Raw genomic sequence first — 27,453 nt, forward strand, 5'->3', positions numbered from 1 at the left:
TGGCAAGACCAATGAGTTCAGAGGAATCCGAATAAGAGATAAACACATCCGGGCCTTAAAGAAGGACCCGGAAAGGCTTTAGGTGGGTTGGCCATGTGATGTCCGACCATAGCAAGGGGCCGCCCATTACATGGCCGGTTAGGCCCTAAGTGGGCCGGCCAAGGAAGCCCATAAAGGGCTATGTTGGCCGGCCACACTAAGGAACCCTAAAAGGGTGTATTTGGAAACATCGTATAATTAGGCTTTAGGAATCCTAGTTTGGGTAAATACCTTTTCTAGGGATTTCTATATAAGGACCTAATTAGACAAACCTAAAGAAGGACTTGACTGAAAAGAAAAGACAAGCCAACTGAAAGAGTTCAGAATATACATCTCAGAGAGAGAGAGAGAGAGAGAAAAAAGGAGTTTTCTCAACTATCTAGTCAAGAAGAAGGAGTTCTTCATCTCAACCTTCAAGAAGGTCCTAGCTGACTCGAAGGAGGGACTTCAAGTTATATACTCGGTGTCTCAAGTAGAGGAATGACAGTTGGAGCTCTTATCTTCCGAATACTGGTCGGGATTTAGTTCGTGGGAAAGCGATTAGAGGTAATCTTCTTTCTATTCTAGTTCATTGATATGTTCATGTATAGATCCTGGTAAACTAATGTTAAACATATAGATGTTTGAGATTCCGCCTAGAACACTAGACAATTAGATGTATTAGATACACTCATAATCCTACACGAACACTCTTGATGGTTATCTAAGTCTCTGTCATGGCCCATCCCCGGAAGTTCAATCGGCACCGTGGATTTGCTAAGCCCAAGCAAGTACTGAAGCGCAATAACTGGATTTTTGGGAAGAAAAAAAAGAACCTAAATAATAACATTTAGATCATGTAAAAGTAGGAACATATATGGAAATACGTGTACAACTTCCACAATGCACCAACAAAGCTAGAAATACAAGTAAGGTATAAAAAGATGGATAACCTGCATATTTATGCTAATAAATTTAATGATCTGTTACCAATCATACATGGATAATGCTACTCAGACTCCCAATGTACAGACAAAGTCAAGAAAGTAGGCACAATTTAGTTAAAGATTTGTAAATCACTTTTATTTTGGTAAAGGTGGATAAAACCCACACCCTCAAAATGCCTACATTCTTGACTTTGTCTGTATTTTGGGAGGTTGAGTAGCATTATCCATCGTACATTAATCTCAAAGGTTTAGGTCTAAAGTACAATAAACAACAGATCTTCTTGGATGCCTCATCAAAACTTAGGCATCAGATCTTCTTTCTGTATCCACCATCCTGTTTCTATAAAACGACATAGATGAAAGATACAGAGAAAATAATATTTTTCAATTATAACATACTACAGGGTATCAAAATGAAACCCCTTTGTGTCTGCATTTCCAAGCTTGGAATGTTTTCCTATCTCGTTATTTTGGATCACCATTTTCTTGTGAACTATTTACCGTGTAGTAGAAGATTACTTGGTGAGTAATGTTGTCAAACTAGAATCTGTGATTTAGCAGCGCGACGAGAACACTTCTTCCTCGGGGTTTTGCTCAGCGCACAGATACAGGTCTCAACAAGCTCTAGATCTTCATCCCAGGAGAGCAAAGATGCCATTTCTGGATTCTTTAAGAGCATCTTGGAGGTCAAATACCCGGCTATTGTCCATGTTTGGTAGAGCCTAGGTTGCTTACCGATGAACCTGCCATTTCGAGTGTCATAATATTCAGGCCATCCATCTTCGGATAGCCTCTTTTTCAGCTAAAGTGATCGCCTTTTCAGCTAACTCTGGCCTATACAAAACAGACAGGCTTCAGCTACGACCCTTTTGTTACGGACTTCAAGAATCGTAGCTACTAGTCACCATTTTGCTATGGATATCTTCTGGTCGTAGCCAATTCCGACCAACAACTACGAACTACTTATGCACTTGCTACGCATGCGTCCGTGTTAAATGTGCCTCCCACACACAATGTGTGAAATTTGAAAAAGGCATCTTTTGGCTATGGCTTGATAGGCATAGCAATTGGTGGGCGGTTGCTACGGCTTGCCCGTAGGTAATGGATCAAAATTGGCGAAATCAAGTTAGGCGCGAAATAACTCCGCCAAGAATTCAGATATTGCGCCAAAAAGTTAGAAGTTGCGCCTACACCTTGGGGTGCTTAGTGTAAAAGACGACAAATTTTCGGGTGCCTTCTGAAAAAGACGCTAGGTTTTGAGGTGCTCAAATCATCCCTAAACAGTTTGTTCTATTTGGGAAATAGAACAAACCTAAAAGTTCTGAGCGAGAGATTTTGGAGCGACGAAGAGAGATTTCCGAGCTCGACGAGAAGAATTTCCGAGCAAGTCTTTAAGATAAGTACCACTCCAGCAGAAGGTTTCAAGAAAGAAGGAGAGGGAGTAGAGAGAGATAAAGAGCACAAGTGTTTTGAAGAAGGGTTTTACTAATTTTTGGGTGGGAAATAAGTCAGGTATTTCTTTATCTTTTGATTTTGTTTCATTATTGAAAACCCTAAATTTGCAATTGCTTGAAAAACTGATGTAGTTGTATTAGATTAATTTTCTATTGCTGGAAACCAATCTATGATTCTGCTGCAAAAGCTTTAAAAGAATAGAAATATGATGTTTGAATCTCAAACTCGAAATTTTCTAACATCATCAGAAGTATCCCAAAAAACCCTACCTAGAATCTATGAATTTTTTTTAACATCAAAGTTGAGTTAGTAATCATAGTCGATTTGTTCTCTAACAAAAGCTTTCTTCTCCAATAAATCAACTCCGAAATCTTCCTCAAGTTTACGGCGGTAGTCGTAGTAGTTGTATTAAGGTCTAAATTTCTTTCAACTTCACGAAGCCTCTCTATAAGCTCCGAGTCCGACACCATTTTTTTTCTCTCTCTAGAAATTTGTTCGTTTTGTCCAAAGAGGGTTTCGTTCGTATTCTCTGTTTTTGGAATCCGAGGAAGATTGAGATGAAGTGGCCAAAAGTGGAAATCAGAGCTTGTTTAATTCGATTATTTAACTTGTTTAATTCGTCGTGTTACAATGCTTTGACCTCTTTGTAGAGTCATATCTTTAAAGTTTAAAGTGAATATAACCAAAGTTTAGGATTGATTTGAGATGAAAGTATTAGTAGGTTCCAAATTGTTCATAATTAGGATCGACTAGGGTGATTTTGAGGTAAGCATGAAAACTTGGATGGCTTATTCCTCTTTATCATTTATCTTTGTTTCCCTTAACTCTTAAATTGTCGAATGAGATAGTTTGTAGCTATTTGAATGAAAATTATCTGAATTTCCTCTGCTTATGAGGTTAATACTTTTCATTTAATTTTTCTATCGATCCCTTCTATTATCTGACTTCGGTACTTTTTCATTATTGTTTGCTTAACTTGAGATGACTTTTATATCGAGGGTAGTACTTCATCTGAGAAGGTGGAGAGCAACAACAAAGATATATTAGCTTGTCCGATATGTTATAACTCACTGAAAAGCAACACTGTTTCAGGGTTTACAGGGTAGTTAGGTTCTTAATTATTAACCAGAATTTGCAGGATTCATTTTGTCCGGTATTCCTCCTCTTTTTCTTGATTGGTAGAAAAATTAAAGCATATTAGTGTTCTTCTCCCTCTATCTCTTAAGTTGTCTCGTTGGTTTTGATTTGGATAAAAGTTGGATCCATATGTGTAAAATTCTCAAGGTTACGATGACAGAGTTTTTGCTTTTTTAGATTATGCTTTTGCTCATGGTTATGTTAACGAGGAAGGTCTTATAAGGTGTCCATGTATAGATTGTAAGAACTTCTGCTTCAAAGATCGAGACACCATCTATGACCATTTTGTATGTAGAGGGATGTTAGGCACGTATACAACATGGTGTCATCATGGACATTAATGATGGGGAATATCAATGTACATTTTTCTTCAATATTAACCTACGTTTTCTTTCTAATGATCTAACTTGGAAAATTGTATAGGTGACAGGATATAAAACTATTAGGAGACTGATGGCCGAAGAACAATCCCAATCTCTTAAACGAAAAAGAGGTCTAGCTAAGTTGAAATTTTTGTCAAAGATACCTCCCGGGACCAAACTTGCAGTAACTACTCAGGGTGGGGTTCCTTATGGTAAAAATTCTACACAACTAGCTGCTTATGTAGGACAGTTAGCCAAAGATGGTGAACACTTTCCTTTCGACGCGCCTGTATGGAGCAAAATGATTGATATGGTAGAGAGGGTTAAACGGGTGAAAGATGACTTGGAGGTAATTTTATTGTTCTCACTTTTTCTTTCTGTCTAATTTTATAAATGATTTTCTTTGATGTGTTTTGTTTTTTCATAAATGTTCCGTTTTCTTAGAATATCTTCGACATCCCCAAAGGATATGATAGTTGGTTAGAGATTACTCTAAACAATTGTTGGAGGAGTCACAAGTACAAAATGAAGCGGAAATATTTTGACCCGTACAACAATGATAACGACTGGTATGCTAACTGTCCAAAAAGTGTCATACCAACTCAATGGGCGAATATGGTGCATTATTGGCATACAAATCCTGACTTTAAGGTTTCTCTATGTCATCCTACATATGTATATATATTATATCTTTTCATCATAAATCTTAATGATTAGTATAGTTAATCGTTAACTCAACTTCATGGTACAGAAGGCAAGAGAGACAAACAAGAAGAATAAGGCGATGAGCAAGGATCCACATATTGGTGGTTCCAAATCTAATATGAATTATGCTAAGGAGGTAAAATCCACATAAATTATCATAAGAAGAGGTATATTAAAGTAAAATTACTTATATCATTTGTTTTTTTTCCTCTATTTCCTTTCTTCGTATAGATAGAAGCTACAATGAATGTCAAGGTTACGCGATCCTTGCTTTATAAGAAGACACATCGTCGTTCGGATGGAAGCGTAGCTTCCATTGTCGCAATCGAGAGAATAGTATGATTTTAATATGCTTGCAGTTGCTTGATATGTACCTTTTATAATGGGTATTCATCTTTAAATTTGCATTTTTGTGTATACTTACTAATGCAGAACAATATGGATGAGATTTTAAGCACCGGTGGCGAAGATGTCGTCTTATTTCAAGAATCTACTGTGTACTTGGCTGGAGACATCTACTCGCAAGTTGTAGGACCGGAGAAAAAGGGGCGATGGCGTGTTGTAGGACCCAAAATGAAATTTAACAAAACTGATAAAAGTTCTTCAAGTTCTAACAACAACGATGACAAAATCAACAATTTGACTGAACAAGTTGAAATGCTACGCAAAGATCGTGATGATATGTTGACTATTATGGATCAAATGAGGAGAGAGATATCACGACTATCTCATCAGGTATGTACATTTTATATATGTGTGTAATCTAAAAATTATTTAAATTTGTCGAAGTTTCAAGTATTTTTCTTATCTAAAATAGATAATAATTACTTTAACTATTTATAGGGTACTTCATCCTCCAGCACTGAGCAATAATAAGCGTCCTACTATTTTTTTTTGGAAGCCATGAGATTGATATTATATGTGGTACGTTTATAAGTCACTTTATTCGATATATTTATGATTCACTTTCTTCAACATATCTGTTCAAGTAGGCATTCTAAGTTAACCTATTGTCCTTTATGTAGATTTCTGAATGAATCTGTTTGGGATCCATTGCAAGTTTTGTATTATAAAAAACTTAATTTAGTTTATATCTATTCATCATTGATTTTAATATATCTATATATGTCATTCAATTATCTAGCTAGGTGACCCAAGTAAGTATATAGATCATATATGTCATTCAATTATGTCTTGATTGATCATTCTAAAGTAACTTTGACAAGAAATATGTCAGATGTCTAACACTATCTAATCTCTACTATTTGTGAAGTAAATTAGTTGCCTTAATAATTGATTGTTGTATTTTAGCTGAAATTATTATGTGTGATTGTGTGAATATTGTTTTAGTTATATTCGTGAACTTCAAACCAGAATTATTTTGTTCTTAGGCTAGCATCTCATCCCATCATCTTATTACTTTAGGAAAATGTAAAACTAACCTGTTGTTCATTCAAACTATAATTATTGTGCTTCATGTAGCTAGGTCGCCAAGTGCTTTTTGCTACTTTTGCTCTTGGTTTTCTATGTTCATTGACCTCCTTGTTGGGCTAATTATTCAGAACAAGATACTTATATTTATATGGACCAACATTAACAGCATAACACTTGTATTCATAGGGCCAACGTTAGCAGCCTCATACTTTTTTTTGTCTCATGCTTTCCTGTATTCCTTATTATCAAGTTAACTCAAATATTCATTTTCTTTCTTCATGACCATCTTCACTATATGTGGTTTTTTATGATATTTTATATTGTAATGATGCAGGAGAAGTTGGACAAGGGTATGCTGGAGGGAGATTCTTTTTTGTTAATATTTTATTGATGTCCAAAAGATTATTTTTGTTAGTATTAGGTTCAACTCTTAGGTATGATGGATATAAGTGACTGGATGGTTTTGTCTAAATACAATCGATTTCTAATGAGTATTGAATGAATGTGATTAGTAATTTCTACCTCTTGTTGTATGTGCATCTTAGTTATGTAGTAATATCAATTAACGTGTGTATATAACAGGTCTACTGAGTCAGGTATTGATGTAGTAATTCACCTTTCGCTTTGACCTTTTTACTATGGGAACTGTTGTAACAAAAAAACCAATGATCACATTATTTAAAAAATAATACATGACATTTTACTACGGACTACACCATAACTACTACACATCCAACAATCATATTATTTTGGACATTGGGACCTGTTGCTACGGATTGTACCGTAACTACTTCACATCCAACGGTTATATTATTTGAAAAAAAATAAGACCTTTAACTACGAGAAAGTTCGTAACGAAAGATGAGAAACTTCTGTTACGGACCACCGCCGTAGCAAAAACGTCGTAGCAAAAACCTTTTGCTACGGCACTTTCAGTCACGGGGTTAAGGTCGTAGCAACAGAGCATCGGCTACGGACTTCCACGTATCAGCTACGATCTGGATCCATAGCTAAATCTGGTCTGTTTTGTACCATCTTAATACAAGCTAATGTGAATTGAAGAACCAAAGAAAAATAGGAAGTTAGGGGACAAAAATAATATACCACTGCCCTAATCATCACAAGACAAAAGAACAAATGATATACACCAGACTTATTTACTGGAAAAAAAAAGTTCACCATACCTGCCACGAGAGTGTCGGCCAAGATCCACCATTATGATATGACCAAGGGCTGCAATATTAAAAAAAAGAAAATTTAGTCATGCTTAAGCTCTTTGTAAGCCAAAATAAAAGGAAGAGAAAAGATGTTGCAGAAACTATTTCTACGTCAAAGAAAGCACTCACGTATTTTTTGGGTCTTTCCCAGTGATTATACGCCACTCATCATATTCCAAATCAGGGTAACATATCTTCAGAGGCATATGGCCCACAAGATCATCCCATTTGGCTTCAATCAGATTCAGAATACCTTGGTTCTGTCGTGGAGTACCCAGAGATGAAACAATCGACCAGAGCACGAAGCAATGAAACATAGCTCATATTTGTTGTCGTTGGATAAACATACTTGAGTGATTCCCATGCCCGATATACCCCCCGACTTATTGGAAGTGAGAGCATGTAATCCTATAACAATATGATAATCACTTCGACTGCGAAAAGTTTTTATCATCTTATCCTCAACTTCTTCGAGTACTGTGTTGGCCTTGTCAATAAGACTTGCATTGGCATAAATAGAAGCGAGAGTACCATATGCCCCTATTAGAAAACAAACGAATCAGAGTTTTCTCTCAAATAGAATTCAGAAATGAAACTTTATTAATCTCACCCAGATTACAGTATTAGAAGACTATTTATAGACTTTTAGTGAGAGAGAATTAGAGAGAGTAAGAGTGTGTTAGACTCTAACTGAACATAACAAAACATGTTAGTTACAAGTAACAACCGGGCCTTGCTCCATTTGTGTCTACTGTTATTCATTGTTGGCTAGAGGCACTCCTTCTCTTTACTTTTCAGAAATAGTGACACCTGAATTACACCATCTTCATAAGTACTGAGTCTTCTATCATGCCCCCTCATGCTTTGGAATCGAGGAAAGGAGTGACAAAAGCTTGGGACGAAGAAATAAGAAAGAGTCTTTCGAAAGACCTTTAGTAAAGACGTCGGCTGGCTGATCAGAGGAGGAAATGTACTGAATAAGAAGTTGAGCTGAAGTTACCAAATCTCGAATGAAATGATAATCAACTTCGATATGTTTAGTACGGGCATGAAACACTGGATTGAGAGCAATACTTTTAGCTCCCAAATTATCACAGTATAACACAAAAGAACCAGCAATTGGGAATTTCAATTCGAGAAGGAGATACGAAATCCAAACAAGTTCAGCCGCACCAGAGGAAAGAGCTTTGTATTCCGCTTCAGTGGTGGATCTTGCAACTGTTGGTTGCTTCTTTGATCCCCATGAAATCAGAGAACCCCCAAGGTATATACAAAAACCTGAGGTCGATCTTCTGGTATCGGGGCAACCAGCCCAATCAGAATCGCAATATCCAACTGATTCAGAGAGATTGCCAGCATGAATTAGAATTCCTCCATCAAGAGAGCCTTTGATGTATTTCAAAATCTTCTTGACCAATATGAGATGAGAAAAGGTTGGGGCTTGCATAAACTGAGCAAGTGTAGTTAACTGCAAAAGCAATATCTGGTCAAGTCATGACTAAATATTGAAGACCTCCCACCAGACTCCTATAAGAGCTTGGATCGGCAAGTGGTTCGCTCATGAGGCGCTTTTCAAACTCATTTTCTTGAAAATACTTATCAATTCTTGCATTCCATGCACGTGGAGCTTGCTTTAACCCATAAAGGGCCTTCTTCAACTTATAAACTTTATCTTCTTTTCCCTTTCTAACATACCCCAAAGGTTGTTCAACATATATCTCTTCCTCTACGATACCATTCAAAAATGCCGACTTGACATCAAGTTGATAAATGTTCCATGAATATTGAGCCGCTATAGAGATTACCAATCTTATTGTTTCCATACGAGCAATGGGAGCAAATACCTCACTATAATCAATGTCGGCTCTTTGCTTGTAACCATTAGCTACAAGTCTTGCTTTATATCTTTGGACTTCTCCACTTGCATTCTTCTTTGTATTGTACACCCACTTTACACAAATAGGTTTATATCCCTTTGGTAAACTTGTCAATTCCCTAGTATAATTTTTTTCAATTGTATTAATTTCTTCATTCATTGCATTTTCCCATTTTTCTTCTTGGATGGCCTCTTCATAACTAATAGGATCACAATCCATGAGAAAACAAAACAAGTTCAATTCTTCTTCATTATCAACCACTTCATAAATCTCTCTCAAACTTCTAGTTTTCATTGGCCCTTCATTAGAATTTCCCCCGACGATGAGGATGATGGAGATGAGGACGATGGTGTTTGCGGGTCTCTTTGAAATTCTCTTGGTGGTGCATCTTCTTCTTCTCCTTCAAGTCTAAGTTCAACTTCAATAATTTCTTTTCCTTTCCATTCCCATGTCAAATCTTCTTCAAATAGCACATCTCTACTAAATAGAACTTTATTGACAATTGGATTAAACAACTTGTAACATTTCGTTTGCTCATTATACCCAAGAAAGATACATTTCTCACCTTTGCCATCAAGTTTTGTTCTTCTTGCTTCCGGTATCTTTGCATAAGCAATGCATCCAAATATCTTTAAATGAGATACACTAGGATTGTAATAACCTCATGCCTCTTGCGGGGTCTTCATATAGACACTTTTAGTGGGACGTCTATTTAACAAGTATACGGTACATGCAACGGCTTCACCCAAAAATTCTCTAGGCAAACCTTTTTCTTTTAACATGCTTCTTGCCATGTTTAATATGGTGCGATTTTTCCTTTCGTCAACTCCATTTAGTTGTGGTGTGTATGACGGAGTAAGTTCATGAACAATCCCATGTTCTCTACAAAACATATCAAATGCTCTTGAGGTATATTCTCCACCTCTATCGGACCTTAATTAGTTTCTTTATCATAAAACCACTTTGTTTCTCAACCATGTTCTTGAACTCTTTGAATAGTTCAAATACTTCGGATTTATTGTTTAAGAAATAAATCCTTGTTATTCTACTAAAATCATCAATAAAAGTGAGAAAGACAAATCCCTTTTTTCATGTATAACTCAAAATCTAACATAATAAACTATTTAGATTTCGGAAGATATTCTTTAATAACTCAATTCAAAATCCATTTATATTTGATTGACTATCATATAAAACAAAATTCCTAAATTATCATTCATTATCTAAAAAGCATATCTCATCTAATAACTTAAGAAAAGCATGAAGTATCTAATTATAATGCATGAATGATGAAAAGATCATAGAATCAATATGAAATGACAACTAATAAACATTGAAACTCAATAAAAGGATTTACTAATTATTAACATATCTCAAAATAAGCCCAAGTATGGGTTTCCTCTACACCCTAGATACAAGATTAGCTACTCATTGAATTTAGAGACATATACATTGATAAATGAAATACATGGAAATAAATAAGACAAAGAAAAGAAATCACCCAATTCCTTGCTCCAATAGTTCCCAAGTATGATCGAAATTATGCTCCAAATCTAATTAATAGCAATAAAGTAGGTAGAAGTAGAAAAGCTTAGAAAAGAAATTAGAAAGGAATTAGTTGTAGACAAGAAATGACGGAAGAAAATGGGATAACATTAGAAAGTAGATCTAGAAATTAGAAGAGAAAGAAAATGGGTAAAAGAGGTGATGGAGGCTAGAGAAAGTAGAAGAAATGGATTTAGGGTTAGAAAATAGAAGAAAGGATGAGAAGTGGCTTAGAAAATAGAGAAGGAAGCCTTTTGAGAGGGTTGTTGAAGTCTAGGTCTTAATGGAGGAGCAAGTGCTATTAAATAGAGTTAGGGTTTGTGTAGGGTTTATTGGTAAAAGGATGGAAATATGAGGGTTACTTTTGGAATTCTAGGGATTTAAATGAGAAAAACCCTAAATTAACAAGTGACCCCGGCGACTAGGGTTCTGCTGGTTGAAATTCGGATGCTATGGTGCTTCTCGATCGATCAGTTGAGGTGCGGCATCAAGCTTGGACCGTTGGATGAAGAAAACGTGGAAGGGAGCGGTTCGGATTGACCCACATGTCCGAGAGTATCTTATTAAGAAGCTTCGGGTTATAAGCAAACATAAGTAAATGGGTCAGACGCTCAGCAGCCGTTAGATCTTGAAAACGCGGAAGGAAGCGGTTGAGATTAAAACGTGGGATCTGGGTGCACGGAGTTAAGATGCGTCCGAAACACAGTATCATGCTCTTGGGGTCCATTTCGACGCTTAGCACATATACGGGAATTGTATACGCCGGCCACCAGATTGCACCACGTGTCTAGACTTGTACCGCGCGCCAGAAGTTATCCCGAATTAATTCCGCCAGTCAACCTTATTTGACTCCATCTTTGACTTTGGCTAATTCCCTCGTCCGTACTCTAATTTGACTTCCGTTTTCTCTTACGGGCTCGTCTTGAACTTTACTTCTCACCCATATACTGACCTTGGTCAAATTTTCTAGAATACCCTTGACTCTAACTGACCAAAATACCCTTCATGTATTTGTTTCTCATTTTTAACTGATTTCACACCTAACTCTGCAAAGACACCTAATCATGAAAACCAACCATTTTATTATAATAAAGACGCGAAACAGACTAACTCGGCTAAATTAAATGACTCCGATGGGACATTTTCATGACCCATCAAGAACCTTAGAGTTATGTATGATGATTAGCTCTCGAAGTGGCTCTGGAGGTTTGCTCACGAGAAGACTGCTCTCTGGAGAGGGATTTTAGCCGAGAAGTATGGCAGCAGCAAAGGAGGTTGGAAGCATAGCAATATAAAAGAATCCTTTGCATGTGGATTGTGGAAAGGGATTGTAGCTAGAGCTAAAGACTTTGAAAGAGTGACCAAGTGGAAGTTGGGTAATGGTAGGTTTATCAGCTTCTAGGATGATGTTTGTATAAGTGTATATGACATAGATGTATTTTCATTTGTTTGTTAAGGGTAGTTTAGCCCTTTCACTTGTAATCTTTTGGCTATATAATAGAAGTTACTGCCCTTCTTTAGGGCATTTTGGCCTTTACAACTTCATGGTATCAACAGCCACCTAAATCATTCTTCTTGTTTTCAGTGTTGTCTTCTCCCTCCCATTTTCTACTCTTCTTTTTCAATGGCTGAAGAACCAAATATGGAAACTATTTCCAGTCCTGCTCAACATTCTTCTCTCTCTCTTTCTTTTCCCTCCCTTACCAACATTTCAAATCTCATTTCTATCAAACTAGATAAAACCAACTACCTTCTCTGGCGTAGCCAAATGCTACCTATTCTTCATAGTCAAGTGATGGGCCTAGAAAGTTTCCTAAATAGGTCTACACCCGCAAGTGCACGGGTGTCAAGTTGTAATAAATTCCGGTAAGACCGGTTCGTTCCTCAGAGACTAAGTGAAACCTATTCTAAGACTTGGAAGTAACTTGGGTTTTGGTTTTGATGAGGTTTTGGTAATAAAATAAAATAAATAAAATATTAAAATAAAATTACGGAAAGAAAATAATTACAAATGATACAAGGAACTCAAATGGGGGAGAGCCTAGGGTTTTCTGAATCCGTCTTCCTAACAATTCTAACGACAAATTAATTTTGATCTGATTAGATAGTTCTTTATATAACTCAGGTTTTTAGTCCATGAACGGTCTAAAAACCCGGAAGATTTTATCGTTAAAATGGTAGAAACTTTAATAAATTGTCGAGAAAATGATTATTACGACTTCATCTAAACCCTAGATAGAAAATTAGTTCTTCATGATAAAGGATGGAAGCTTAAATATATGGAAAAAGGAAAGAAAAGTAGAAAAGTTGGATTTCTTACTGATTTTGTAGCCAAACAGAGCCTTAGGGAAGTGATTTCCTTCTGATTTTCCACTGTTCTGCCAAACGCACCCTCTGGGAAAACGATTTTCTCGTCTTCCCGGAAATATTTTCCCTAAGAGAAAATTATTTTCTCTCCTATTTTCTCATCTTCTCCAACTATCTTTCTCTCTCTAACTTGCTGTTTTCTCTCTTTCTCTTTGAGTATTCTATCTCTCTCTCACAAAGTAAACAGAAAACAAAAAGAAAAGAATCAAAACAAGATGAAGATAGTGATTTATTAAAACTGAATCTCTTGGTTCTGTTTTTCTCTCTCTCTACAGTAACTCTCTTTCTCTCTCAACTCTTTCTATCTAACTCTCTCTTTACAATCTCTCTTTCTATCTTGATAATCTTTTCTCTCACTAAAAAGGATTACAAACAGAAGAAGAAGAAGAAGAAAAATAGATGATGATGATGATGATGATCAATGGATGGTACTCTCGGTTGTCTCTCTCTCTAACTCCATTTCTTCATCCCCAGCCGAGATCTCTTTACATCACTCTCTCTCTCTCTAATATAGTCGGTTTTGGTTGAGCTACCAGAGGAAAACTCTCCAGTCGAGATGGTGATTTTTTTTCGACCCCAAATCGAGATACCTCCTAAGGCCTCTGTTCTCTGTTATATATAGATAGAGAAGAAGAAGAAATCCAGCAACAGTCCTTTCTCTCTCTAAAAATATCTTCCACAGCTCACTCTCTCAAATCCTTCTAAAAACTCATCTCTAAAAATCTCACCAGATTTCATCCAAAGATTGCCTTTCAATCACTGTTGTTTCGGTTTTAAGTGAAAAGAACAAAAATCATGGAGCTTCTCCAGCCGAGCTTTCCATAAAATCACGATCTATTTGATCTTCAATATTCAAACGAATAAAATCTGGTGCCAACCCATGCTTGTCGTTCCCTCAATTTCTACCTACCTTTTTCTTTAAGCAAAATCCACTTTCCAAAAAGGAATCCATCTCTCTCAATCTTCTCTCTAAATTTCTGTTTCTAGAGAGAGAAGAATTTCTGTAGAATCCTTCTTGCCATTAATTTCTCTATCTTCCTTATCAATGAAGCTCTCTAATTTATCTCTTTACAGTAAGAAATCTGTCCGGAAATTGTCAATCTCATCTCCCTTGCTTAAACAATTATCTTGCAAAATCTCCTCCTTAATTAGCTTAATGGAATCCATGTTCAAACAAATCCTTTTCCATCTCTGTTCTCTTTTATTTCCATATCTCTTTAAATTTAAATCTAACCTGTTAGAGAGAGAAAGAAATAGATGAAATGGTAAGGGAATATTTATTCCCATAGATTTTAGGATCCAATCACATGGTGCTTGCTGGAAGTTATCAAGAAGACCGATTTGGTGCATTTCGGATCATGGAGAGATACTACAACACACATGAAAGATGGCGCCATGTGCACGTGGAATATTTTAGCCGTTAGATTCCCTTGGAACCACTGTTGTATATTGCGCTCGGTTACGTAGAATTAAGGACTCTTGAAAATCCCGAAGTTACACCCATGTGCCCACCGGTGTCCCGAAATTTCCATCTTGCCGTCATATTGCATGCCACGTGTCTCTTGATGATCCTTAGTCAACAGACTTGGACCAAAACTTTGACTCTTTCTATTTTCCTCATCCGGGCTTCAATCTGACTTCCGCTTTCGCCGTTAGGTTTGTCTTTGGGTCTTATTTCATCCGAACATCAACAATGTCCAAATCACCAGACTACCATAATCTCTAAATGACCAAAATGCCCCCAGGTGTGTCTTTCTCCTGATTTTATCAATTTTTCGCGTTCAATTCCGAAAAAGATACCTGGACAAGAGAAACAAGTAATTCATCAGAGTAACTGCTCGAAATGGACTAACTAACCCTAGTTAAAAGAATCAGATGAGACACTTTCATGGCTCATCATCAAGATCTGTTCAAGTTTGTTAATGGCTCCTGTCCCTCTCCTCCTGAGACTCTTCCCTCGTCTTCTTCTTCTCTCCCTATTCCCAACCCTGACTACTGTTTTTGGTATCGTATTGACCAAATGTTGCTGTCTTGGATCAATGCAACTCTCACAGAACCTGTTTTATCTCAAGTTCTTGGTCTCACCACCTCTCAATCTGTTTGGGAGGCCCTTGAGAGAAAATTTTCTTCTATTAACTCAGCAAGGCTGATGAATCTCAAACTTCAGCTTCAAACCTGCAAGAAAGGTTCACAAACAATCTCTGATTATCTCTTACGAATTAAAAACCTCTCTGATTCTATAGCCTCAGTTGGTCACTCTGTTTCAGACCAAGAACTGGTTCTCATTGTTCTATTAGGATTAGGCCCTGATTTTGAATCCTTTGTCACCTCTATTACTACAAGACTCACTCCTCCTACTTATGATGAGTTATACTCTCTTCTTCTAACTCAAAAATTTCGAATTGAGCTTCTTCACACTCAATCACCACCACCTACTGCTTTACTTACTCAATCTCCTCCTATTTCTCGTCCACCACCCCCAAATTCTCACTCTTACAGAGGACGTTCATACAATAGGAGAGGTGGAAGAGGAACTTACAGAAATGGTGGTAGAGGTGGGTTCAATCGAGGTTCTGGATCTGTTTTGGGCCCTCCTCCAGATAGATACTCGGTTGTTTGTCAATATTGTGGTCGTCCTGGTCATACTGCTCGACAGTGCTTTAATCTCACTCGTCAAAATGATCTAGCTCAATCTTTCTCTGCTCTTGGTCTCGATCATTACTCTCATGACCCTCATTGGTACATGGATTCTGGTGCTAACAGTCACATAGCCTCTGATGTTTCTTTTGTTATCTCTCGAACAGAGACAATCACTCCTGATCAAGTCATGGTTGGCAATGGCCAAACCTCTGCTGTTGCTGGTACTGGTAATGTTCATCTTCCTCATCATAACTTTATTCTTAAATATGTTCTTCTAGTTCCTGATTTTAAGAAAAACCTCATTTCTGTTTCACAACTTCTTCGAGATATTAACTGTGTCATTGTGTTCCATCGTTCTGGTTTCTTTGTTAAGGAACTTCCAACAGGGAAGAACCTGCTCGCCGGAACGATCATTGATGGTCTGTTTCAACTCTCTACACTTCTAGCTCCATCTTCAATCAATGCTTTCTTTACCCAAGTGGCTTCAAAAGGATCTCGTACCAGTCCTGAAATATGGCACAAGAGATTAGCTCATCCACATTTTCAAAATTTTAAATTTATCATGTCTAAATTTCAATTACCAGTTACTAAGTCTGTAATCAAAAACAATTTGTGTCAAGAATGTGTTTTAGCCAAACATCATGCTCTTCCTTTTAATTCTGTTGTTCATCTTTCCACTTTACCTTTAGAAATCATTCATGGTGATTTGTGGGGTCCTGCTCCAGTAATCTCTCATTCAGGCAATCGATATGTTCTTCTATTGATTGATGATTTTACGAGATACACTTGGTTATACTTTCTGAAACAAAAATCAGAAGTTGCAGGCATTATCAAAATTTTTAAAACTCAAGTCGAAAATCAATTTTCACAAAAGATAAAAATATTTCAAAGAGATGGAGGAGGAGAGTTTGTTAATCATCAACTTTCAAATTTCTTTGCTGAATCAGGCATCATTCACCGCCGTTCTTGCCCTCATACACCCCAACAAAATGGGTTTGCAGAACGAAAAATTCGTCATCTTGTTGAGACATCTCTGACCTTACTTTATCAGTCTTCAACTCCCACTACCTACTGGCCAGATGCTTTCAGCACTGCCATTTACACTCTGAATCGTCTTCCCACCACTGTCCTACATGGATTATCCCCTTTTTCAGAAACTGTGCTCCAGGTCCCCACACTACAATGATCTTCGAGTATTTGGATGCCGTTGCTACCCACTATTGGTACCATACAACACATCCAAACTTCAACCCAAATCTTGTCCTTGCATTCTTATCGGTTATAGCTTGGATCATAAAGGATATAGATGCCTTGATCCTAGCACAAATCGAATCTTTATTTCCCGTCATGTTCTTTTTGATGAACATGATTTTCCCTTCAGTCGATTACATTCTTCGTCCTCTTCCTTATCTTCTTCTTCCTCTGTTTCTTCACCTAATGGAGTCTCTCTCTCTTGGAGTATACAACGATCACCTTTACCAATTCAGAATACACCTAATCCATTTTCTTTTGGCCCAAGTTTCATCACTAACCGTCCATCTGTCCCTTCGACAACTGTTACAGCTGTTACTCAGAGACCGCTATCTCCACCAGCTGTCCCTGAAGTTGCCTCCTCTCCTCCACCTGTTTCTCCTCCTGACGCGTCTGCTACTTTGTTAGATGAGGCTGTGGTCCCACATGACAGTGAGTCAACGTTACCCAATAAAGCCAACGTTAAGAATCAGACGGAGTTAACTTCACGGCATCCAATGATAACAAGGAGCCGTGACGGTACACGTAAGCCCAAAGTGTTGTTCACCTCCACACATCAGTTACCTCCTTCTCTTCTCTCTCACATAACGAACCCTAATCTCCATGAACCAACCTGCTACAGTCAGGCTTCTAAAACTGCTCATTGGAGAACAGCTATGGAGGAAGAAATTTCTGCTCTCAAACGAAATCGCACTTGGGATCTTGTTCCCTCTAACCCTAATATGAACATTATTGACTGTAAATGGATCTACAGAGTAAAACAAAAATCGGATGGATCGGTGGAAAGGTACAAAGCTCGTTTAGTGGCTAGAGGATTCAATCAACAGCAAGGTATTGACTATAATGAGACCTTTAGTCCTGTTGTTCGACCAACAACAATTCGATCAGTGTTGTCTCTTGCAGTGATGAATGATTGGCCGGTGAGGCAATTAGACGTGAAGAATGCCTTCTTAAATGGTGATTTAGAGGAATCAGTTTTCATGACACAACCAAAGGGGTTTCAACATCCAAAGTTTCCTTCTTATGTTTGTAAGTTAAACAAAGCCATTTATGGTCTCAAACAAGCTCCCAGAGCTTGGCATCAAAAGTTCACCTCTTCTTTGATTACTTTAGGTTTTCGACAATCTATTTCAGATCCATCTATGTATTATCGTCGAACAGGGGCTCATTTCATGGTTATTTTGTTATATGTTGATGATATTTTAATAACGGGTACTCCTTCATCAGAGGTAAATCAGTTGATTTCTCTTCTTCATCAACAATTTTTAATCACTGATTTGGGATATTTGTCTTACTTCCTGGGTATGGAAATTCAGAGAAATGTTGACTCTATAAAGATCACACAGCAGAAATATATTGTTGATCTTCTCAATAGATACGGATTACTTCACTCCAAACCATCACCCTCGCCGGCAAAATCAGGCTCGAAGTTATCGGCTCATGATGGAGATCCTATTTCAGATCCTCAAATATATAGAAGCTTGGTGGGGGCGTTACAATACTTGAATCTCACTCGACCTGACATTACATATGCAGTCAATCAAGTATCTAAGTTTATGAAATCACCATCTTCTCTGCATCTCACGGCGGCTAAACGGATTCTCCGATACTTGAAGGGAACAATCTCCGATGGAATCACACTCCGGCGTTCATCTAATTTCAAACTCACGGCCTACTCAGATGCTGACTGGGCGGGGTCACCCGATGATAGACGCTCCACATCAGGTCTATGTGTTTTATTGGGACCCAATGTTATTAACTGGTCATCGAAGACTCAGGCTACAGTATCCAGGTCATCAACCGAGGCCGAATACAGGGCTTTGGCCCACACGGCTGCTGAGGTTGCCTGAATACAAAATTTGTTAAAAGAACTTGGTTTTTTATCTAGAGGCACCCCCGATTATTTGTGTGATAACATAAGTGCAACATACCTTGCTGTCAATCCGGTCCTACATTCTCGTACGAAACATGCAGCTATTGATTTTCATTTCGTACGAGAAAGGTGTAAAGCAATATGTAATCAACCACTAATATCTTGTTAATTTACTTAATTATGTTACAGGGTCATTATTGTAATTTCACAACATTGAATATTCTATAAATACAATGGTATCTGCCCTAGTTAGGGCATCTCGACTCAATAGTGTTTGCATGGTATCAGAGCTTAGGGATTAGAGCTCTCTCCTACTTTTCAGTGCCGCCATCCCTCTTCTTCTTCTTCTTCATTTCTTCACTGCCTCTCATCCTCTTTACTCTTCTTCATCTACTCTCTGTTTTTTTTTTTTTTTTTCAAATGGCAAGCTCAGCGGCTAATCAATCATCTCCTACTATCAATTCATCAAACCCAACTTCTTCCTCTGTTTTTGCAACCTTCCCCACCCTCACTAACATTTCTAACTTAATCTCCATTCGTCTTGATAGCTCCAATTATCTTCTATGGAAAAGCCAGCTTCTCCCTGTTCTTCACTCCCAAGATCTATATAAGTTTGTCAATGGTGATTACCCTCCACCACCTGAGTTTTTAACCTCTCCAACTGAAGGTACTTCTTCTACAATTCCTAATCCAGACTTTGTTTACTGGTATCGAATCGATCAAATGCTCCTATCATGGCTGAATGCCACACTCACTGAACCCATTTTAACTCAAGTCTTGGGGCTTACTTCTTCTAGGGCTGTCTGGCAATCTCTTGAAAATACATTCTCATCTATTAACTCAGCTAGACTTATGAATTTGAAATTGCAACTTCAAACTACCAAAAAGGGATCCCTCTCTGTTTCAGACTATCTTCTTCGCCTGAAAACCTTATCAGACTCTCTTGCAGCCATTGGACATCCAGTGGCTGATGATGAGATGGTCCTCATCATCCTTTCTGGTCTAGGCCCTGAGTATGAAAGTTTTGTTACCTCAATGACAACTAGAATTTCACCCCCAACCTCCTCTGAACTTCACTCTCATCTTCTTACTCAAGAGTTTCGTCTTCAACTTCTTACCCCCATTTCCTCTCAACCAACAGCTCTTCTGACTCAACAATCTCAATCTCCTCGACCTTCCTTCTCACCTAACAGAGCATATCGAGGTCGTTCTTCTTACAGAGGGGGTTATCGAGGTTCTCATAGAGGATCCTATTCAACCAGAGGAGGTTATCAACGTCCCTTCACTAACTCTGTTTTAGGTCCTCCACCAGGTCGTCAAGCTATCATTTGTCAATATTGTGGAAAACATGGCCACACAGCCCGCCAATGCTACAGCCTTACTCGATCACATGACATTGCTCAGTCCTTTGCTGCTCTAGGTCTTGACTCTCTCTCATCTGATCCCAATTGGTACGTCGATTCAGGAGCCACCTCCCACATTGCCTCTAATAATGTTTCGGTTCTTTCTCGTTCTGATGTTCCTGCTCCAGACCAAGTAATGGTGGGAAATGGAAATACAGCCTCAGTCAGTGGTGTTGGTAATTTTTCCCTAAACCCTCATCTCACACTTAAAAATGTCTTAATAGTTCCTTCATTTAAAAAGAATTTAATCTCCATTTCTCAATTACTTCGTGATTTTAATTGTATTGTTCTATTCCATCGTAATGGATTCTTCATTCAGGACCTTCCCACAGGGAAGATACTCCTCGTCGGAACGATTGAGGATGGTCTGTTTCGTCTAACTCCTGCTCCTTCACCATCACAATCCTTCTTTACTCAGTCCCTCTCCAATGGCAGTCGCACCTCATCAGATGTTTGGCACTCACGTCTCGGTCATCTCAATTTGCAGAGTTTAAATTACCTAATTAGCTCTAATGCTTTACCTTTAACAAAGTCTGTAATGACAAACACTAAGTGTATTAGCTGTATTGCTGGAAAGCACCATCAATTTCCTTTTTCCTCTGTTATTCACTCTACTACTAATCCAAATGAATTGATTCACTCTGATCTGTGGGGTCCTTCTCCCTCTACCTCTGCTTCTGGATTTCGTTTTGTGCTTTTGTTAATTGATGATTTCACACGATTTACTTGGCTCTATTTTATGAAAAATAAGTCTGAGGTTGAACAACATTTTCGAAATTTCAAGACCATGGTTGAAAATCAATTTTCAAAACCAATCAAAATACTACAAACTGATGGTGGAGGTGAATATATCAGCAACTCCTTTGCTTCCTTCCTTCAGCAACAGGGCATTATTCATCGAAAATCTTGCCCTCATACACCCCAACAAAATGGGGTGGCTGAGAGGAAAATCAAACATCTAGTCGAAACCTCCCTATGTCTTCTTCATCAGGCCTCTGCTCCTTCTTCCCTCTGGCCTGATGCTTTCCAAACTTCAATCTATATAATAAATCGGCTACCAACTAAAATTCTTGATGGTATTTCCCCCTTTCAAAAATTAACAGGGAAACCACCTGATTACACATTTCTTCGCACCTTTGGGTGTCGCTGATTTCCCCTTCTTACCCCCTACAGATCATCAAAACTTGATTACAAAACTAAATCCTGCATTTTTCTAGGTTATAGCCCTGCCCATAAGGGCTATCGATGCCTTGATGAAGCCTCTCAGCGTGTATACATTTCGAGAAATGTTATATTTGATGAATTGATTTCACAACATTGAATATTCTATAAATACAATGGTATCTGCCCTAGTTAGGGCATCTCGACTCAATAGTGTTTGCAAAAGGGTCAACAATGGTCAACTTCTTGTTCATTACATTCCAGGAGATGAAAATGTGGCTGATCCATTTACAAAAGGCCTTTCTACACCTCGTTTTCACATGTTACGTAACAAGCTTAGTCTCGGAAACCGTTGCTAAGCTTGAGGGGGGTATAAGTGTATATGACATAGATGTATTTTCATTTGTTTGTTAAGGGTAGTTTAGCCCTTTCACTTGTAATCTTTTGGCTATATAATAGAAGTTACTGCCCTTCTTTAGGGCATCTTGGCCTTTACAACTTCAGTTTGGTGCCATCAAATTCCCCTCAAGGATCGATTCCCAGCCATGTACTTCATTTCGACTCATAAAAAGGGTTCGGTTAATAGCTTCTATGATTGTTCTCTGGGTATTGTGAGGTTATCCTGCGTCGGAATCTTAACGACTGGGAAGTCTTGATCTATTTGGACCTGTTGAAGATGTTGGATAGGTGGAAACCTGATTAAGATGCCGGAGATCTGAGGGTTTGGATTGATAAGGAAGAGGAGGATCTCTCAGTTAAGCAGTGTACGCTCGACCGATCAACCATGAGGAACAGCCTGGGTTCGTTTCGACGTTAAGTCTTTGTGAAATAGCACCATCCCTCCTAGAGTCAGCTTTGTGGTTTGGGCAGCAGTCCTGGGTAAGCTCCCAACGGTAGATAACCTCAAAAAGAGAGGGATGCTTATGCCCATTAGATGCGTCAGATGTTCCCGAGCTGAAGAAACTACCAACCATTTGTTCATTTACTGTGGGGAAGCTTCGAAGCTTTGGTGTTTCTTCCTTGGATCGGTTAATTTAGTTTGGTCTACCCCAGCCTCCATTTCCCAAGCCCTGGAGCAATGGGGATCTGTCCAGTCAAAAAGACGAAGAGAGAGCTACGGTGTCTAGTCCCTTTGGCTATCTGTTGGTCGATTTGGAAGGCCAGAAATAATGGAATATTTAGAGATTCTAGTGTGAGTTATAAAGTGGAGAGGGAGGATGTGTTAGGTTTGTTATTTGCTTGGAGTAGATACTTAGGTTGTGCGAGATTGTATTCTTATTTTGACTTTGTGTCGAATTGGGGGAGCATCATTGGTTGAGATGTTTTAGTCGTGCTCCCCCTTGCTCCTTTCTTTTTCTTTCCCTTTTTGTAAATTCTTGTGCTCTTTTCTTTTTATATATTTAATCAAGTTTTCAAAAAAGAAAAATTAGATCTAATGGTGAGAGTTAACATAATTCCATCTGAGCTGAAGCTTGCAGTTCTTAACTCACTTTTTCATGTGTTTATAGTAGTTGCTGCCTCTTTCATTTCGACTCATCTGAGATCCTCACTGAGTTCTCTTCTCTTTCGTTGTCCCAAATCAGTGGCAGTCAGACACATCAGAAGCTCAATCTTGCTCAGTGGTAAAGTTTCGGCAATAAGTAGTGAATGCCGATCACACTGCACACCGACGTTTCCATGCTTAACTGTTCCAAGAGAAACAAAAGAGAGGGTCATTTCAACTAAGATTTAGTAGAACCTGATTTAGGGGGAAAATGATCTAGATTCTAGTAATGTTTTACCTTATATGTGTCAGACAATATTCATAAAATTCTACGAAGTACTCCCGTTGGATCATATCGAAGTTGTTTGGAGTCGTTTCTTTACTTCATCAAGACAAGCCTGAAGATTTCTCAACTCATCTGTATTTGGGAAGTTCACAACCTGAAAACTATACAAATCAACTGTTATGTTACATTTTTTAATCAAAATAACTACAATAATACAATAAAATGGTTGAGCAAAATCAGTTAAGTCGTGATGTAAATCTAGTTACCGGCAACCAAATTATAAAAAGAAGATACTTTTAGAAACATTCAAGTTCCAGCGCGTTGCTATTGAAGGAGATGATAAAGTTCAGAGCTTTATTTGAAAGCAACGGAATCAGATGGCTGCACATTGATCCGTCAAAGAAGATTGGTTCAACTAATTAAGCGGATAGAGATGCATAAGCATGATATGCATCATGACATGAAGATAGTGGATGAAGAAATCTCCATGTATACTACACACAATTGCAAAGAGGCATTTGCGAATTTCTTAAACCTATCTCTTTTATTCCATAAATCAGTTCACTGGAGATTTGAGTGCATTAGAAGCACTTCATTAAGCATGAGTTACGGTTCATATATGAGAAACAAAAAACTAGTAAACAAAAAAGACTCTTGACATAAGCACGTTTAGGTAGTTAGGTCAAAGAGTAAATCTTAGGGGTCACATATAAAGGGTTAAATACATTATCTCTATGATTATATCAGTGATGATTCACGAAGATACTTGATATGATCTAACTTGCTTTAAAAAGGCTTCAGAACTCATAGTGAAGTCTCCCTTGATTTTATGCCATCTTCCATATAAACCCCAAATGCTCTCCCCACCACCACCCTTGATAATCTACATCGGGAGGTATTAACGAGAAACACAAAAATGGAACAGGCTATAGCAATCTAAAGAAGGAATTCTATAATTCAATTTGGGCCCAAAAGTACACATTTTCAAAACAGAAACAAAAATTATTCTGAAAGATGAATACAATTTCAAAACAAGATGGGCAGAAGAAAAGAGGGAAAAGCCCAAGCATACTTCTTTAATGTGGGACAATGCTAGGTTCATACAAGTTTTCTAGACATAAATATTTAAGGCGGGCATCTAACCAAATATTATTCACATTTTATGGGAATTTTCATCTTCAAATCTTGAAAGTCGGAAAAAATAAAAACAATGGTGAATGACATGTGTCAGTGTGTAAAGAAAAATTTGTGTATTAAAGTTTACTATTTTTAATGTCCATGAGTGTGGTACCTGCTGAAGAACTTTTCCAAGTAATTCAACCAAGTGATCAGTTTCCAATGACTTTGTCATGCCACCATCCGGGTTTCTGGAGCCATCCATAGAATACCGAAAAGTGTCACCAGAATCAGCTAGACTGGTAGGACTAGAACTAACACCTCGAACAAAAGAGAGATGAGGAAGTGTTGACGTTTGTGACTCGGTTTCCACCATTACTTTCTCCAGCAACTCCGACATCCACCCTTTTATTGTTTGACAGATCTAGTACTATCTTTGTCGCCTTCAATGCCTATAAGCAGAAGTGCCTCTTAAACTCAACCCTTTCGAAATCTATTTGTTAATAAAAATAATATAGAAATGAACGTTTAATTCGTTAGAAGTTGGAATTCGATTTTGTAGCCATATAATTGTGAAATCGTGAATATGCTAGTAGCTTCTCTACAAACAAGTTTTTGTCCTTTTAACTAAAACCAAGTTACTAGAGCCGAGCATATTTCTCGCCTGTCTGAGATTTCCAACTTCGAAGCAACTTGACTGAAATTCTCCCACAACTGCCAGCTGTTCCTCCTATCACACAGGCATGATTCATATACGGTGAATAACGAAATTTGGAAAAGAGAACGCAAACTATAATGGAAGGAAAAAGATCTAGGGTGGGAGAATACTTAAACTTCAGTGCTTCCTTAAATGCAACAAAAGACTCCTTGTTCTTTTTCTTGAGCATATGCCTGAAAGGTGGGATACTTTGTAAAATCTGAATATGCACTTAAAAATTTATAGTTCTCTAAGCAAATCGAACAATTTTTTAGAAAGAAAAGTATCGTCGAAAAGCATTAGCCTACAAGCAAGCAATATTATTCCAAGCTTCTCCGGGTCAAGTTGAACAGCACGAGAAAGCCCATCTAGTGCTTTCTCAATATCCCGAGCCTGCACATTCCAAACGTGTATATATATATATATATATATATATATATATATATATATATATATATATATATATATATATGTATAATGAATTTTATAAGTTTCACGATATACCATTCATCCAATTCCCAAAAGCAGTGTAGATTGCAATTAAATAAATTTCCACATTCGGATGAAAATAAATGCAATTCAGAGTTTACCGAGTGCCGAACAGTCAAATTTCTTTATTAATATTCGACTCAACACTAAAACTGGTGTTATTGCGTTGGAACACCCTAGCAGTTGTTATCATAACAATTTTTCAATTTCCATCGGACATACGAAGTGCAATTCATGAAAACCTGAATTTGACATTTCTGCATGATTCATACAGGAAGCATTTTTCGCCAAAATCAGCACCACTAAAAGTACAGGATGTGAGATCAGTTGAGTTCCGGCAGAAGCCAAAATCCAAAAATCAATTTTCAATTTAAAAAAAATAAAATTTCAGTTCTTTCTTATGGAAATTGCTTTCCCAAGTTAAACATGTTCCAATCTTCCGTAACCATAAAATTTCAACAAGGTACAACATTAAACAGACACACTTCCTCAGCCAATCAGTCTGTCATTTTGTTCTCATTTTGTTCTATTATTAACTTCTTCACATTACACCAACCATAAACGATTGTTAGTGAAGTTTTCCTCTCTTATGTATTTTCTTTCCTCTCTTGTGTATAGCTATCTATGTCAATTACATATTTATGTAAACTATTAACAATATAAATATTCCTACCCAATAAAAGAGTTTTGTATCCAGAGCCATTCTCTAACGAGTTTGATCCTTGTTATTTTTTCCGGTTGTCTCCAACCGAGATCATTATTCTATTGTCCGGTTCATCTTTACCGAGGTCTTCTTCTTTTCAAGAGCTATTTTTTTCCCGATTTCATATCGAGGTTAAAATCTTCAAAAGGTTTTATTATTAAGTTTGTTTGCTATGGAATCTTCACCCGGTTCTTCTATTTCAAGTGCTATTTTATCTCCCTCGGCACCAACTATGATATCTTATCCGCATCTTAGCTCTATGATCAACTTAAAACTTGATTCAGAAAATTTTTTGCTATGGCGTCCTCAGATTTTATCTTTATTGGAAAGTCAACGTCTGGTTCATCATCTTGATAATACGGTCCCTCCACCGGAACCCACACTTGCTTCCCCTACAGGTTCATTAACTGTTAATCCTCTCTATGAATCTTGGTTAACTACAGATCGCCTTGTTTTTTCGATCATCTATAGTTCTCTCTCCAAAGAGGCAATGACTGATATTATAGGCTTAACCCGAGCGGCTGATGTTTGGGCTCAGCTCAATCAAACTTATGCTAGTCCATGCATCACTCGCTCTCTTCAGCTCAAGGAACAAATTCAATGTATTAAACGAGGTAATGCATCTATAGCGGATTATGCTCGTAATTACAGGGTTTTATGTGAAACATTAGCCACCACTGGTCATCATATTTCTGAAGCTGAGAAAGTATACTGGTTCTTGAAAGGTCTCGGCCCGGATTATGAAACTTTAGCCGGATCCATTCTCTCTAAACCACCTCTTCCAACTTTTAAAGATATTTTACCTATGCTTCAGGCTCAAGAAGGTGTTATAAAATCCTTTCGGGTTGTTCCTCCTATTACCGAAGGTGCTTATGTCTCTACCCACAATTCAAGTCATCGCCAATATCGGTCTCCACAACGTTCCTCTCGTTATGATCGGTTTTCTCGGTCTCCTCCTCGCCATGATAGACGATCCTCTCGGTCCACACCGACGTTTGTCTGTCAGTGGTGTAAGAAGCCTGGGCATTCTGCTGATCGTTGTTTTTTGCTTACTGGTCGACCACCGCGACGTCAAAGAGACTCTCCTCGTGATCAATATTCACCACGACAACCGTACCGAGAACCCTCTCCTCGTCGGACCCGTGACTCATCTCGTCGTCGTCCTCATGATCGATCTTTATCACCTCGCCGAGAAGCCCACGTTGCCGATGCTGAATCTAGTGAAGCCGCTGCTGATGCTCTTCAGTCTCTCGTCATCACCAATCCGTCAGATCCGTCTTGGTATGC

The 27,453-nt window shown here is 37.9% G+C and overlaps 1 protein-coding gene across 2 annotated transcripts; it reads left to right on the plus strand.

Moving 5' to 3' along the window:
• The first annotated feature begins 2,252 nt into the window (after positions 1-2,252).
• Positions 2,253-6,579, plus strand: LOC147568168 (uncharacterized). Of its 2 annotated transcripts, none has more exons than XM_086670641.1 (8): positions 2,253-2,477; positions 3,981-4,268; positions 4,364-4,570; positions 4,671-4,760; positions 4,856-4,960; positions 5,057-5,359; positions 5,468-5,548; positions 6,393-6,579. In XM_086670641.1, the coding sequence occupies exons 2-7, from the start codon at positions 4,011-4,013 to the stop codon at positions 5,495-5,497; spliced, it is 993 nt and encodes a 330-aa protein (XP_086526767.1). In that variant the 5' UTR covers positions 2,253-2,477; positions 3,981-4,010; the 3' UTR covers positions 5,498-5,548; positions 6,393-6,579. The 2 variants fall into 2 exon arrangements, with proteins under 2 accessions (XP_086526767.1, XP_086526774.1); XM_086670648.1 differs by having other exon boundaries at positions 2,289-2,477; positions 4,674-4,760.
• The last annotated feature ends 20,874 nt before the right edge of the window (positions 6,580-27,453 follow it).

The sequence above is a fragment of the Eschscholzia californica genome, unplaced genomic scaffold (assembly GCF_041429995.1).
Source record: "Eschscholzia californica isolate CP2 unplaced genomic scaffold, dmEscCali1.0.p SCAF_1, whole genome shotgun sequence".
Lineage (NCBI taxonomy): Eukaryota > Viridiplantae > Streptophyta > Magnoliopsida > Ranunculales > Papaveraceae > Eschscholzia > Eschscholzia californica.

Bases quoted from the DNA above. Each gene is read 5' to 3' on its own strand.
- LOC147568168 (XM_086670641.1), top strand. From the start codon at position 4,011: ATGGCCGAAGAACAATCCCAATCTCTTAAACGAAAAAGAGGTCTAGCT. The intron at 4,571-4,670 runs GTTTCTCTATGT...TTCATGGTACAG, and splicing joins ATACAAATCCTGACTTTAAG to AAGGCAAGAGAGACAAACAA. The intron at 4,761-4,855 runs GTAAAATCCACA...TTCTTCGTATAG, and splicing joins ATATGAATTATGCTAAGGAG to ATAGAAGCTACAATGAATGT.